Source organism: Pygoscelis adeliae, unplaced genomic scaffold (genome assembly GCF_000699105.1).
Source record: "Pygoscelis adeliae isolate BGI_AS28 unplaced genomic scaffold, ASM69910v1 Scaffold108, whole genome shotgun sequence".
NCBI lineage: Eukaryota > Metazoa > Chordata > Aves > Sphenisciformes > Spheniscidae > Pygoscelis > Pygoscelis adeliae.
The window spans coordinates 4,666,754-4,682,276 of record NW_008825498.1 but is presented as its reverse complement, the minus strand read 5'-3'; the positions used below and the strand labels follow the sequence as shown (position 1 = coordinate 4,682,276).

At 40.7% G+C, this 15,523-nt stretch overlaps 2 protein-coding genes across 2 annotated transcripts in view; both read left to right on the top strand.

Moving 5' to 3' along the window:
- Nucleotides 1-11,447, top strand: part of RNF125 (ring finger protein 125, E3 ubiquitin protein ligase) — a 12,659-nt gene extending 1,212 nt beyond the window's left edge. The window contains exons 2-6 of the mRNA XM_009331476.1: nucleotides 3,733-3,886; nucleotides 6,336-6,430; nucleotides 7,823-7,913; nucleotides 10,228-10,335; nucleotides 11,355-11,447. Coding sequence (XP_009329751.1) covers nucleotides 3,733-3,886; nucleotides 6,336-6,430; nucleotides 7,823-7,913; nucleotides 10,228-10,335; nucleotides 11,355-11,447 — 541 coding nt within the window. The remainder of the gene's footprint in view (nucleotides 1-3,732; nucleotides 3,887-6,335; nucleotides 6,431-7,822; nucleotides 7,914-10,227; nucleotides 10,336-11,354) is intronic.
- Nucleotides 11,448-11,937: 490 nt separating this feature from the next.
- Nucleotides 11,938-15,523, top strand: part of RNF138 (ring finger protein 138, E3 ubiquitin protein ligase) — a 13,535-nt gene continuing 9,949 nt past the window's right edge. Inside the window, exon 1 of the mRNA XM_009331475.1 lies at nucleotides 11,938-11,962. Coding sequence (XP_009329750.1) covers nucleotides 11,938-11,962 — 25 coding nt within the window. The remainder of the gene's footprint in view (nucleotides 11,963-15,523) is intronic.

The following is a 15,523-nucleotide window of genomic DNA, read 5'->3' as shown; positions in this document are numbered from 1 at the left end:
GGACACCCGGGGTTCGCCCGGCCGGGGAGAGGCCTGAGGGAAAAGCCGAGGGAGAGGGGGACGGTCCGCTCTGAACGGACTGAAAGGAGAGCAATCGGGCTCCATCAGTCATTTACGAATAGGTAAGGGTGAAGCAGCAGCGCTGTACGCGTGCCTCCGTAGGCGGTGGGCACAGGTAAGCAGCTCCGGAGTCAGCCCGTTCAAGACTGAATTACCTTGTGTCTGTTTCTCTGCTGACCGCAGAGAGAGGTTGGGACGCCCGTGCTCCATTTTTTTCTTCCTGTTAAATACCTAGAAATATCCCAGCTAACTTTGCTTAAGGTTAGGATATGCCAGAAAATCGATTTTTGGGATAGCTGCTTTAGGGTAAGGCCAATTATTCCGGACCGCTGAAAAAGTCCCTGAGTAAAACCAGCTGTTCTAGAGTGAGTGTGTTCTTCTGGTTCAAATTCCAAGTGAGTATTTCTCACGGTTGCCTTCACCACAAATTTAATGTGAGCCATAATTGGAGTCTCACCCCTAATCTCAGTCTTGTCCAGATGCAAGCATAGCATAAAGATCCCAGATAGAATCAGCACAGAGCAATGTATGCAGGTGTAAAATGCAAGAACAAATGTGAACCATCTGCTAGCGACACCCTTTACAATGTGGCACCTGGCACAGGCATCCTTCTAGTGGTGACGGCAGTCAGATGTATGATGTAAGCCAGTGTTTACGAATAATTTTGGAAAAATAAAAAAAATAATTAAAAAGGATAAAAGGCTTCCTAGCATGTTCCCGAGCCCGTTCTTAGTTTCCAGGACAACTTGTTGGCCTGAGAAACTATAGGCAACTTGGCAGAGTTCCTTCTCAACAGAAATCCAGGCAAGTAGCTGCACCTTTTCTGCTATTCACCTGGCGAGGCTTGTTTTTATTATTTATACCAGGTCACAGATCATGGAAAATTATGTGCTCCGGAGCTGAGACATACACATGTATGTATCTCTAAAAACGCAACTGTTTACAGCACCCTCAGGATCTGCAAGGACTAATGTATTAGCTTTTGTTGGATTTGAGAAGCGTTGTGCAGCCTCTAACTAGAGACTTGAGGTGATTGTTTGGAGGCTAAATGGAAGGGGAAGAAAAGTAGGGCTTTAGCAATGTTCAGGGTCAATATCCTGAGATACTTAGGCTTTATTTCATCTGCCTGCACTGTTTTAAGTTTTGTTTGTTTATTTGTTTTACCTGTTTAGGTACGGGCTGAGCAAATAAAGCAGAGTGATAAATTGGGTTAAGGGTGGAGGGGTTCTTGTTGCTGAACGTGAAATTCTTGCGAACTGTTTTCATAGTCAACTGAACAAATCACTGACTAATAGCAAAAGACTATTTGTGTATAATGCATCAGTGTAGTTGTTCTTCACCAATCCTTGTATCCTTTATATCAACTTTTTTCCTGCTACTGACAGTTTTAGGGGGAGGGTGAACAAGCTGGCAAAGGGTAATCTGATTTTATATTTTGTGACATTAAAAGGGGAAAGCTCTCAGACAGCATGTGTGAACCTTATACAGGGTTATTTATAGAAGACTCATCTGTTCCTCAGGGAAACAAAGAAACCTTTTCAACCCTGTCTAAAGTACAGGAATAATCTAAGTTAAAACCTGCCCGAGGGCAAACCGTGTGTAACAGTTCAGAGTTTATCCTTGGACAGAGAGCGTGTTGGGTCTTGGCTGTACTCTCTTTGCACTTTGTGTAATCATTTATACTTCTGTAAAGTAACTGCAAAATACCACCTTTTGTCTGACTTAGGCTTTGATTGTATTTTACATGGCTCCGTGGAGCTATGTATGAAGAAAGCTTCCACAGAAGAGATTACATCTGAAATCCTCCTATAGATCGATCACGGGCTGTTAAGTATGTTAGAAATGCTGTTGCAGAGTGCACTGGCAAGCTTGGCAAGTTGTTTTACAGTGGCTGAAGAAGGTTTTGCCTCAGCTTCCAACTCCACTCCTCTGCTGGAGCTGCTATCTACATAGCAGAGCTGGTGGGGGCAATGTGGACTCGTGACTTAGCAGCTCTGGTGCAAAGGTTAGCGTTTTAGCAACTGGGAAAGCGGGTGGATTTGCACTCAAATGCCAAACTGAGTAGAAGTATCTGAGAGATAAGCACGATACCTTCTGCTGGGCTGGAGGGTTGGGAGAGGAGACAGAAGGAAAGGTGGATAACCTTTGGTTTATGGGTGGACACGATGATCTTAAAGGTCTTTTCCAACATAAATGATTCTATGATTCAACAGAGGGGCAGCACAGGAGGGTGCGGGTGGCAACATCCTAAATTGGCACAGCATGACCACCAGTGCTAGCTGGTTTGAGTGATCTGCTGATCACAACCGCAGTGATTTATGGTTTTAGGTGCCTCTCTTTTGGAAGCTACTACATTTAAATCTCCAAGCAGAATTGGCAAAAACGAAGATGTTCCTGCTCCTTACCTGTTTCAGTGTGAAGTCAGCAGTTTATTTGGGTGAAATTTTGCATTCATGCAGCTGGGGGGGTTGCAGACACAAGTTTGCTTCTGCTGCGGGGCTGTGGTACTTAGCAGAGGGGCACAAATGCAAATTTATCGTAGAGGTGCAAGGACTTTTGCCACCTCCTCACCCTTGTGTGTCTGCTGTCTGTGCACTCACCCAGGCTGAGCGATGAGCTCACTGTGGGTTGCAGTCTAGCACAACAGCTCCTTCTAGCTCCTCCAAAGCCAGAGGGGCCAGCAGTCAGTGTGCATCCTTTCTTTTGTCCTTCCTTGCAGCCCCAGGCTGTCACTCTACCTGAGACCCTTCAGATCCCTATCTCGACGTGATGGGAAGCCGTAATCTAATGCAAAGAAAGGCCGTCTCCTGTCCCATTAGCACTGGGGCTTTGCAATGGTGCTCAGATAGTGAAGGGCAGTAATGTCTTAAATCTCTTCAGGATGATTCACCAAAGCTTATCTTGTCAGTCATATCCGTAACTGACAAAAGCTTTCAAAAGCAGCTGCAGTGACGACTAATCCAATCTGCTTTTATTACTAAAACCAGAGAAGTGAAGTGGCTTGGACACTCCCAGAGGTAGGTATGCCTTTATCCAGTCCAAACCCTGTGATGGCTAGATCAGCGAACCACTTACCACGCAGCAACCTAACACTTTCCCTGCAACTGCTGCCTAAAACCTCCGAGTGTAATTCTCCAACTCCGGACTTCATCACGTATTGGAGAAATTCCCTCATCTTAACAACCTGGATTGTTGTCCATCATAGGAGCGGCATGGAGTATTCTTCTGTTTATGGGCTCAGGAAGAGTTACAGTAAGCTATCAGTATGTATATTTGTGACGTTGTCCAGCAGCAACACATGACATAACAACAAAATGACATAATCTTTGCTTGTGAAGGCAGGTTTTGAAATCATGGACTGCAGGCTTTGCCCAGCCCACAGGGGATGGGTTCCTCGCTTCTGCTCTGAAATGAGTCCTCACAGTCACATACATTTCAGTGGTACCAGGATGCTCAGTTTGTCTGTTCTCAGTGCTCCCCTTAACGCAAGTAGGGCTGCAGGAACGATACCCACAATCTTCTTAACAGTATATCCTAAGAACAAATATCCTGCCACGTTACACCGGGGATGCACTTGGTGCAAAATTTTGAGTCTTTTTTATATGCCCTGCCTTATTTGAAGCATGTTTTGGGGGGATTATCACATTTGTTTTCGTTTCTTTCTATGTATAGATTCTGTCATTCCTGTATTTCTGCAAGTTTAAAGAATAATGCGTGGACGTGCCCTTACTGCCGCGCTTATCTTCCTTCTGAAGGAATTCCAGCCACTGATATTGCCAAGAAGATGGAGAACACATACCAAAATTGCACAGAATGCGAAACACAGGTTTGCAGCCTTGAACACTAAATAATTCCCGAGATGTATCCATGCATGAGAACTAACACTATTAAGATCCCTTTTTAAGGGCATGTCTAAACAGAGAAACTCCACCAGCATGATGATGGAAGAATAAATTTTTGTGATTTATCAAGTTCCATATCTAAAAGAGCTCTAAAACACTCTGCCAGTGCCATTGCAAATATTAAGCTCAAGCCTAAACCTATGGGAGCTGAATCTTCTTGACTCCCTATGCTGGCTTTGGCTAGAGAAAGGACAAATCACTTTTTTTTATGTACTACAATTGCCTAATTATAAAAATCCTGGCCACAATTGCATCTGTTAAAATACAGGACAAAGATACAAAATTTTGTGGGTTTTTTTTTTTAAAAACACCCTGCCCCCCTTTGGTAAAGCTACCTAAACTGAGCCTTTTTCCTTAAATCTAAATAAAGCCTTTGAAACATCACTTACTCACATGCAAACGAAGTTTTAAATGCTACTGTTGGAACTGGAACACGTTAGTCATGTTTCATCAAAACAAGGTGCAGAGCAAAAGGTTAACAGGACTTTGTGGTGGAGGACAGGGCATATATCAAGAGGAAAAATAGTTAACCAAGATTGAATTAATACACGTTTACTTGAAAATTCATATAAACCCAAGTATTTTCTCCCATGTTTGTGAATATTTACTCTGTGCCTCTTTCTGTATAATGAACACTCTTCAGTCCTGCTCTCCCCTCATATTTTTATACCTGTGTTGTTTTGTGGGAGAAGATTGTACAGCTTAGATCTGACTCCCTCTTATTTTTTCTCCGAACGGATTCACATCTGGCTTTTATAATTTCTCCTGTCTTGCTAACTGCAAAACAGTACCCTTAAGTCTTTCTTGTCTAGCAGCAGCAGAAGTGTGAAAATACCATAAAATGTAAAACAGCAAGTAAATGTGTGAACTTCAGAAAGACTGCTATTTGCAGGGTTGTGGGGAGTTACAGAGAAAAGCAGCAAAAAAGTTTATTTGTTGTTAACACTATTGCTTCTTTACCTTTTTGCCACGGATTTTCTATTTGGGAAAAATCTGCTTAAAACTAACAATGAAATGCATGAACGGCAACACCTTGATATTAACAGTGGCTAAATACTGAATTTAATTTCAATATTTTTTTAAAATCGGGTTTTGCAGAAGGAACCCAATTGTAACAGGTATGTTAAGAGGTGCTGAGCTACGTATGGCTTAGCTAGGCTTCTCAATACTTAGAGCTTACGTACTGCTTTTTGCTCTTCAGTGGCAGAGCACAAGTGACCTGATTATGGATATTTGCAGTGGTTTATAATCTTTCTTGTGGCTGCAGAAAGTGTTGGCTGTATTTCTTGCATAAAGCCATCAGTGAGACCGCCAAGATATGTTGAAAAGGAGGGTGCATTTAATGCATTATAGTGCCAAGACACCTTTGTGTGGTGTTTCTGATATTTGGCAGACTACCCTTGGCAAATGCTCCCGCGGTGCCTCAGTCGCACCAGTGCATGGATTGCTGTGTTAGTGTAAACCTAACTTCATTTGCAGTTTCCACTTGGGGAGTGGAAATTGCAATTAAGTGACTGTGGCCTGAGCATTTTCATTCTGCTGCATCTGCAGCCAGGATGGTCATTTGTAGTAGAGCCGTGGCACAGACATCTGGGACAGGGTTATATTAAATTTCTTCACCAAGATTCACCAGAACCAGTCATCAATGTTTAAAGGTTAAGAATATAGAATAACCTAGAAGTAATATTACTGTCTCTGCACTGTTTCTGTGCAAATAATATTTTAATATCTCAACATGGCGACTTCATATAATTTCATATTCTTTCTCGTCACAGAAAATACCTCACGATTGTGCTTCACCAGGTTTGTTATTCAGAGGTTCTGAGTTAAAGGAAATAGGACAGCCAGTAGCAGCAGCAATATAAAGCCCAAATCTTATCCTTAATGAATCTATAAAAAAGTTTTGCTGATGACTTCACTGAGGTCAGAATCGGGCCCTCATGTTGGAATATTTTTGGTTTTAACAGAGTTGGTCTAGATTTTCACCATTAAAAAACAGAGCAAGATGTGAACTGGGAGGGTCCCCCTCCCCAAACTAGAAACGTTTCCCTTTTGCCTGCCACGTTTCATTCCAAAATATTAAGGGCCAACGCAGGGGACAAATAAAATCACCACAAACCAATAATTATTTCACTCAAATTGACTTCAGTCTCATAAGCTGAATGTTGTTATTATGAAATGTATTAGAGCAATACTGAACCAGTAACAAAACGCTTGAGGAACTGAGCCAGTAGCCGGAGGAGATGTGTATTCTTCCCTAGGTATAGCCACAGTGTTGTAATCGGGGTTGAACTAGAAAATATTCACAATGATGTATCAGCGCGAACGTGTCGTGGTATAAAACATAACAAGCTGCTTCTTCTCATTGCTTAGGTATGTCTGAGTGAAATGAGAGCTCATTTAAGAACTTGTGAAAAATATATAGAAAAATACGGACCTGTACAGGAGCTTGGAGATGCTGTAACAAGGTAGACCTCAGTGTTGATGACATCGTAAAAGCACTTTTGAGTTTGTTTTCCCAACACAGTAAACTCAAACTGGTAGAAGAATTCTCTGATTTAATTTTTTTTTTAATTGGAACTTGTTTTGTTTCATAGAATTCAACATGAATCCTCTACTAATACTTTTACATTATAATACTCAAATAGTATTTAAAATGGACGCTAAGGTTTTTTTGGTGTATGACTACAAAATAATACATTTTACTTGCAGTTAGTATGATTTTGATAGAATTTAGCTCCATGTGACCTGTTTTGTAGAAACAATTGTATTTTGACAAGTCAGCAGTTTTTGCTATTTTTCTTGGGGGAGAATTATATTTACTTTCAAATAAAACTCCTTGAAAAAGTTGTTTATTTCCAGAATGAATAAGACTAATAGTAATCTAAATGTAATTGGCTGTCTTCTAATAATTTGTTCTTCAGAAATAGTTTTGAATTAAGAAGACTGACAGCTTTTATTATTTATATACTTATAGTATATATAGAGAATATATATATTTACAGAATATATGTGTGTTGTATGTCAAAAGTTCAAATTCTTTGTCCCTTTCATTCTCTTTCAGGGCAGGACCTGTTAGAGCAATCGATTAGGTGTGTAGCAATTCTAGAATGACTGAGGTCTTGAAGTTCAATGGCCTTTAGTTTTGTCCATTAATGATTAGGAGCAATTTTGATATCATTATTAAAATGCTTTTTTAGTTATGTAATTTAAAGTCCCTATACTCTTTGCTATTTGAATTCCTAAATGACACGTTATTCAGGTTGCTTGCTCAGAAGACCTGTCTCCTCATCAGTTATTATTCTTCTGATGTTCAGAAAAACTTGAACATTTATCCACACACATTTGAAAGCGGCACTAACCTGAAAACAGCGTCTCCACCATGCAACAAGAGCATACCCTGTACTGAAAACTAAGTAGGAATCCTCCGCAAGAAAGTGTCGATACTTAATGAGGGCTCCTGAGAATTGGCAGTTTGGTCACGCATGCTCCAAGTGTATCACAGCGATTAAATGATGCTTTTATCAAACGTCTATAGTTGTAGTGTTTGGTATTTTCATCTGTTCTTCTCTACGGTCATGGTGATGTTAAGAGTGCTTTTCGGGATCGCTATCCTGACACGCTGGCACAGTTCTGTGCACTGCTCGCAGCGTCCATTAGCAAGGCTGACCTTTTGCCAGCATAGCGTACATCACACCCAGGTACATGTCATACACCCACGCTGCATTTTAGCTATGGCAAAAGAAGCTCCTAATGATACCTGGCCAAAGAAATCTGAATGCTTCTTTTATTGCTTGTAGTACTGAAAATGTATCGGTTGTATCTGCATCCACTAACAATATACTACCTCTTATTCCCAGATACTCCTGTCCTTATTGCCAGTGCGAAGTGGATGAGGATGAGCTAATGGGCCACTGTCTCACTTACCACGGATCAGAAAGGAGAGCAGTGGTAATGTACATAACTATATATCTTACTGAATCCACGTGTTAAACTGATTAATTCTAGCAAGCATTACTGATAGGAGATAACAGACAAAGAGAAAATACATTAATTGTTTAATTTTTTTTGGCAGTGGAGGAAAAACATACCTATATTCATTCCCTCTCCTCACCTCTCACAGACAAGCGTGTATGCACATAATGTTTAAAATATTAGCACTCCTAGCATTGTGAGTGCTGGTAGGAGCACTGAAAATGGTGTAGGAAGTCTTATGATGGATACAACAAACAGTTACTTACAGCCAAGACGATGAGCATTATTAGGTTCAGTGACTTGCCTGCTTTTAAATCCCGTATGTGCTATTCCTACTGACCTAACTCAGGGTTCTGTGCAGCATTTGCTGTGTATTCTCATCTGGGTTTTGAGGTTCTAATTTGAGAACTGCTTATGTGGCCTTAGACAGGAGTCTGTCATAGTGGTTTGTGGGTTTTTTTTTTTAAAGTTAAGATAACTTCACATAAATGGCTTCATTCTGAAGGTCCTCGGGGGCTGCGAGGTCTCACTGTAACCCTGTTTGTAGGACTGAGGTCCGTAGGGTGTAGACTCAGATCTCGACAAGCCTAATTGACTTCACTGATCGTTATTTGCCGAGGCATTTCAGACTCCGATTCTCACATCTCGCAGAAGAGGTGTTTTAGAGAGGTTACAGACAGAAGGACTTGTAGACAAATCAACCAACGCTGCCGTTTCCTGCAGCGGGTGGGATGGGGGAAACCCGCTCCATTCCCTTTTACACTGCAGGTTAGTTTTCACCACTTTAACCACGATCATATTAGTAAGTTATCGTGGAGCCAGCGCTCCGAGTAAATGAAAGGAAACGTTGACTCAGAGTGTATACTGTGTTCACCTTTGTCTGAGTTAATGCTTTAATGCGCAACATTTTGCCAAATTTTGTATTTTTCAGATTAGACTCTGTATTTACTTTGGTCAACTGGAATAATTGTCAATAATTTTTATTACACCCATCAGTCTATAAGCTCTTATTTTTTCACTCAGGGCAAATTCATAAATAGCTGTATTGTGTAGCCGTAGGGCAGAATTAAGCCTTAAAACGTAGAAAATTGTTAAATCCTTTGGTCAATTCAGAGTTGCATATACAAGCTGATCCTGAGAGACCTGTGAGTAATATGCATTGTACAGCCTCTGTTGCACATTTCTTTGAAACCTAATGTAAAAAACAATATTTAGAACTATGTTTGCCTACAAATAATGTAAAAATTATAAGCAGGGAAATGAAAATGTGATCTTTTAAGTCCTACTGGTTTCATAACTGCTTCAGTTGGTTTATAAACTCTAGACACCACATCATTAATACAAAGCAAAGGGAGGGAACATGCTGGGAGGTGCACTTTGTTGTTTGCTACTGACACACTGACCCTCCCCTTTAATTCTGAAATACCTTTGGAGTAACTGTTTCAGGATTTCAGGAGTACCTGAAAAAGTGATTTGGCACAGCTGTTTCAACCTTTTCACTTCAAACTTAGAATAAACACATGGGACTTTTAGTTCTAAGAAAGGCATAGGGTCTTTTGGGGTGTTGTATCATAATGTTTGTTACCGTAAGATGTCATAAAGCTGTTTTTACTCTACACGTAGCATATTCACACAAGGTGTATTCCATGATCATCATCTTTTTAGCATACACAGAGTGTTCTCATGATATTGCTTGAAGAAATAAATGTTGCAGCAACTGCAACTTTTATATTACAGAGAACCCACAGGACGTAGTTCAGCTTGTCTTTTGATGAAGTGTTTCAGGCCCTTCTGTTGTAAGCACGCAGATGAATTAATTTGTTATTGATGACCAGAGAAATCCTGTATGTTTCTTGTAGCGCTTTATCATCCAAACAGTGGCTTGTATGATAAAGAAATGGATTATTTGTTATTAGTTTATTATTTGAATGATAAACAAATGGATACATGAATTGTTTGGATGATAAACAAATTTTGTATTGGATAAAACAAATGCTTTTGAATGACTGTTCTCTTGTAGCTAATAGGAGGGAATATATTAACCACCAGATCTATATAGGTTGACAGTCCTTGGGATGTCTGCAGACACAAATTACACAGCAGGGATTAGCATAATTGACAGTTGATCTGGAAGTGCACTGTGCCTAGCAGTATTCGTCTTGCTCAAAGAATGCCATTTGGCCATAACAGATCCACTTATTTCACATTTCTGTTTTTTTAAACACTGATAATATTTCTTCTGTAAAACCTCCGAGATGAAAATTGAATACTTCCTTCCATTTATTTATAGTGTTGTCCAATTTGTTGTTTAACACCTGGGAGAGATCCAAGCTATTTCAGCAGAAATTTTATAAGCCATCTTCAACTCAGACATACACCCCATTATGAAGACTACATAGTGAGTAATGGTATTTGCAAACTACTGGACTCCATTTCTTTATGTGTATCTTCTTCCACACCTTTTACAATCACTCATGGAAAGAACTGAGCAGATAACTGCACCACAAAGTCAGGAAGCGTGGCAGATGTGTACAGAAACAGCATAGTCTGGTACTCAGAGGTGCCAACTTAGGGATTCTGTCCTCAGTTCTGTTGCTGTCTAATGGTGGGACAAGGGAAAGGTACTCCCTTACCTCATTTCTGACTCATGTTTATAAATGACTTGGAGATCCTCAAATGAAAACCTACGTACTTTAAATGACAGTTGTTTCAACAACCCATTTTTATTCTATAAGAACCTGAGGTGACACGGTTGTACTTCTGAAAGGTGCTACAGCTGTTTGCTGTCTGAGTGGGCTGTAAAATAACATTAACATGCTGTTAGAATTTCTCAAGAATATTAGTCAATGCTTTCCTATATTTATGTTTGATACTCATCCAGACAAAATCCCAAAGAAAGATATAAAAAAATATTTTTTTCAAAGGGTGCAAAAGCGCTAAAGAAAATGATGTCCAAATGGAGGGCAGGGGTGAAGAACCATCTTAATAATTTGAACCTATAATCCATGCACATGGCGGAAACAGGCTTACGTATGATAGCACTGTAGTGATAGCTCACATATATAGCTTCATAATCGTATATATTTCTATACACAGTAATATAACATGCATCACCAAATTGGACTCTTTAATAAAGAGCATTAGTATTGTTGGGTTTTGCATAGTCACTGAAATTACTCTGTTTCTGCATTTGACATTCTCATTTATTGCAAGGTTCATAATGATTTATCTTGCTTTATGTTGCAGTGTTTACCACTAAGGAGTAGAAAGTTAGGCAGTAAACTTTAAACATGGATGTAAACCCACTGAAACCAGTATTTTGTTGACTGGTAACTCAAGCAGTCAAAATGAAATCTATTAACACATTAATTACTGTCTTGATATTCAATAAAATAACCTTTTTTTTTCTTCTTTCAGGACATAAACACTGTTGGAGAAGTTCTTGTCGAAAGAGTTCTAGATGGGTCATTCCTAGAATATGTGCATGTGAATCATCCAAACAGCATGTAAGGACTACTGCAGAAGAGTAGAAGGACACGTTCTGTAGATAAACATGGTCATTAAAATTTAGCCTTTTGCAGTTAATGGAGTGTTAGTAACCTGCATGGAACTAATTTTTTTTTCCTTACGCATTGTTTTGTTTTTAAATTATTTTTTTAAATTAAATTTCAGTTTCATTAAAAAATGTGTTCTTTTTTTGTAAGGATAAAAGAAAATATTGTCAGTTTCTGTAACAAAAATACAATGGTCCTTGACTCGCTGCTGGTCCAGCATACAGATACACTGGCTTTGACAGCAGCCTCTCCTATTTGTTTGCAGCTCCGTTCCAGGAGCAGGCCAGTCTTGTGTACATTGATGATGACAATGCAATGCTGGAGGTAGATGACAAACAACAGATGCTACAGAACCAAACAAATTGGAACAAATCCCCCCTCAAAACAGTATTGGGCATACTACCTACTGTCAAGGACTGCACATAAGTTTCCATTTACAGTGCAAGATGAGACTCAAAATTAGCAAAGTAGGTAAGTGAAAGGCGTCTTGAAAGGATAGCAAGAAGTGAATACTGTGTTTATTATTAAAAAATGGAAACTTGTTCAAGAGATTGAAAGCGTCTTTTAACTAACCTGTATTCTTCCTATGCAAATTAAAAAAAGTAGGTAGTTTTTTTTACATGTACAGTATAACAGTATCTTTCAAAGATGCAGTTGATCTGTAAGAAATTAAAATTCATGTTCATGCATAGAAGCATGCACAGTGATTAAAGTAGCTTTAATCACATGGTATCACGTTAACAAGGAAACTCCCAATAGACTTCAGGTCTTTACTAGTTTTTCTTGGAATTAGAAAGTGGCTCCTTTTTGAGAAAAGAAAGATTCAAAGTTTCATGCGCCTGGGAAAGTTGCTCTCCTTTCTCTTTGAGAACTGTCCTTGGGAATGAAGACTCCTCCGTCAGAAAGATGGACAGTGCTGCTCCAAAGCGTGGAATTTGCGGGAACATTTGAGTAGCTCAAAAAGAAAAAATCTGGTCTGCCAGAGCAGAGTAGCCAAAAATACAGGGAAAAAGTTATTGGATTTATGGCTTCCTGCACGTGTAAAAAATGTATAGGGAATGTTTTATATGTATGAAATAAGCTACCACCATAGGAGTGTCATCCTTAGTTTTGTCCGTGGCTGCAAGGGTTCTTTGACAGTAGTGATACAGATACAACTGGCAAGAGCAAAAGATGTCCTTCCCCTTGCATGTGGCACCTTCTGATCCCCCTGCAGTTACACAGCTTGCTCTCTTTTCCCTTCTGCTCACATCCATCTTTGCCTGCTCCCACAGAACAAATCCCTGCCCTTTTCATGCAAGATGTGCTGTTCTTGCAGCAGCAGCAGCATTGTCAAGCAAGCAACCAAAATAATAGTTGTACAAAAAGAAGTTGTACAATAGCTGTGCGAAGGTGATGTAAAATGTACCTCTTCAGTGGCAGTTGCCCCTTGCAAACAACAAAATTTTATGAGCAGTTCTACAAGTTTTCACTGTTGAGATTTCGTTTCACAAACACATTTTATCACGAGGAATAAAAAGTTGGCAGGGCCATTGGTTTCATTTCATCGAAAAAGTCTGATTTAAAATGCTTTCCTTCAAATAAATGTGTTTCATAAACTTCAGCTGCCTGATTTCTCTTTATGTGTTGTCTATGTCAATGACAAAAACTACATATGATTTACAAGGCTGGTGCCATGCTATATATTCCTCCGTGGTGTACTAGTTGTCAACTCCAAGGTCACAGCTTTATTAAAGGATCAAGATTTACAATAACGTTAGCAAGAGCATGAATGCCTTCACACACACCTTCCTGTAGTTTACTTCCCTGAGGTCATCTGCGCAATTTCTCCCCCTGCCAAAAGCTACTAATCGATAAATACTGTGGTCTCCCAAAGTTCAAATGGACCTATCATGTTCCTTTAGCAATAAATCTTTGCTTTTGTTTAACACCTGCCTTCAAAGGACATAACCCTCTTTACCTGCAGTAATTAAATTAACTTCACAGCAGCCTTATTTGGTGATTAAAAACTGCTCCCCTTTTACAGATTGAGAAATTGAGGCATAAGGACATGCTTTGCTGAAGTCATACAGGAAGACTGAAAAGACTTGGAAGGCCATCTCTGCCCTCTGCCAGCCTCTTGCATGCTGAGGCTGAAGGCCATGCTGCCTCTCTCCCAATGACTAACACAAGGTGGTTGCACAGCATCTGAACTGAGGCTTCTGTAATTCCTCCTTTTAATGCACTCTCACGGCATGGATAGGGCACACCTGAAGCTGGCTATACAGCTGTGGTATAGTCCTAACTGACACAAAAAAACACAAGAAGCGTTCTGCAGGCTATTTACCACTTTAGGTGTAGTTCTGTGTCTTCTTCTGGCTGTACTTGCACTGTTGAAGAGGTTACTGCCACCACCTGCCGCTTGTTACCTGTCGTGCCTACTCAGATCTACCAGCCTGGCTTCCTATTTCATTTCAGGGAAGAAGATAATCAGTTAATCACTTTAAATAGTAGGTTGTTTGCCAGCCCACAAACAGCTCAACTAACCCTTAAGCAGCCTCGAACAGAGTAGTGATGAGCTCAGGGGAGCAGTAACCTCCGGAGCTAGCACAGCCATGGTTAGAAGAGGACATCTTACTGCAATGCCTCAAATCCCAGGCCTGTCCTCTTCCGGGAGATCCCTGCCCAGGGAGCTCCGCCTTTTCCACCAGATTTTCTCCCAACCTGAAGCATGGGCAGTAAATATCCCAGCCCGGGCAACTTAACTCTTACATTTTGGGCCTTTTTTTTCAGGAGCGGTTGAACATTGGAACAGGCTGCCCAGGGAAGTGGTTGTGTCACCATCCCTGGAGGTATTTAAAAGATGTGTAGATGAGGCGCTTAGGGACATGGTTTAGTGGGCATGGTGGTGTTGGGTTGACAGTTGGACTCGGTGATCTTAGAGGTCTCTTCCAACCTTAATAATTCTATGATTCTATGTGCTTCCCTTCAGTGTTTCAGATCTGGTACTTAAAGGCATTCAAATTTTGCTTCCATGTGGTCTAAAAAGAAGGTATTTAGGGCAGTCATTGGCTCTTGCTCTGCTGTCTCTGCTTTTGCTTAGGAAGATACTAGCATTTTTAGTTAACAGTAATTGCAATAGATCCTGAATAAGGAAACAGGGCCAGCATCCTTCACAGAATCACAGGATGGTTTGCTACTCATCCTCACCTGAAGAGAGAGCTGAGCTTCAGCTTCGTTTCCCGCAGTTCCCTCTCTCCCCTCCAAACCATGAGCTCAGATGGTGGCACGGGCATTGCCTTTTGCTGTCCATCACAGGCAGATACAAGCAGCAGCTCTGATGGACGTCTGAAGCCTGAATAGTTTTGAAATGCTGGAGGCATAGGTGAACCACTGGTCTCAGAAATCTCCCCACCTAGTGATCTCCTCTGAACATCTAGCAACGGTATAGACAGCGACAGTCCCCAGGAGGCAGGGAAAATGAAGGTGAAGGACCCATTTCTCCTCAGCCCCTGTCCCGCATCTTTGATATGGGGTGAGAGACCAGGCCTAGCCTGAATCTTAGTTTTATTAGGAACTAATATAATCTTCACAGATTAACATATTCTGGAAAAATATAATCTCTACAAATCCATTTGTTTTTAAAGTATTGCCAGCACTTTGTTTGTTGTTTACCTGCCAAGAGTTACGCTCAAAGGAGGTCAGCGATAGATGCGCTTGACAGGTCCAAAGTCTTCCCTACCTGGAGAAATTTGTTGGCATTACTATTTCGCTATAACGACATTCTTGTAATTACTTATTCCGGAAGAAAAGCGCACAGCCATACTGCTGAATTAAGATTTTGTCAGTACCGCTCAGGAGGCCCAAATATTACTAATACCACTGAAACTATCGCACAAAATTACCGCTGTCACCAGTCGATCTATAAACCAAAGGGGAAGCTAGGCAGAAACGGTTTCGTTATTGCCTTATATTGTGCAGAAGGTGGTCGTAAAAGCTTTCCTCCCATGTCGGGCCTGGGCCGGGGGCCGGCGCCGGGGCCCCGGCGCCGGA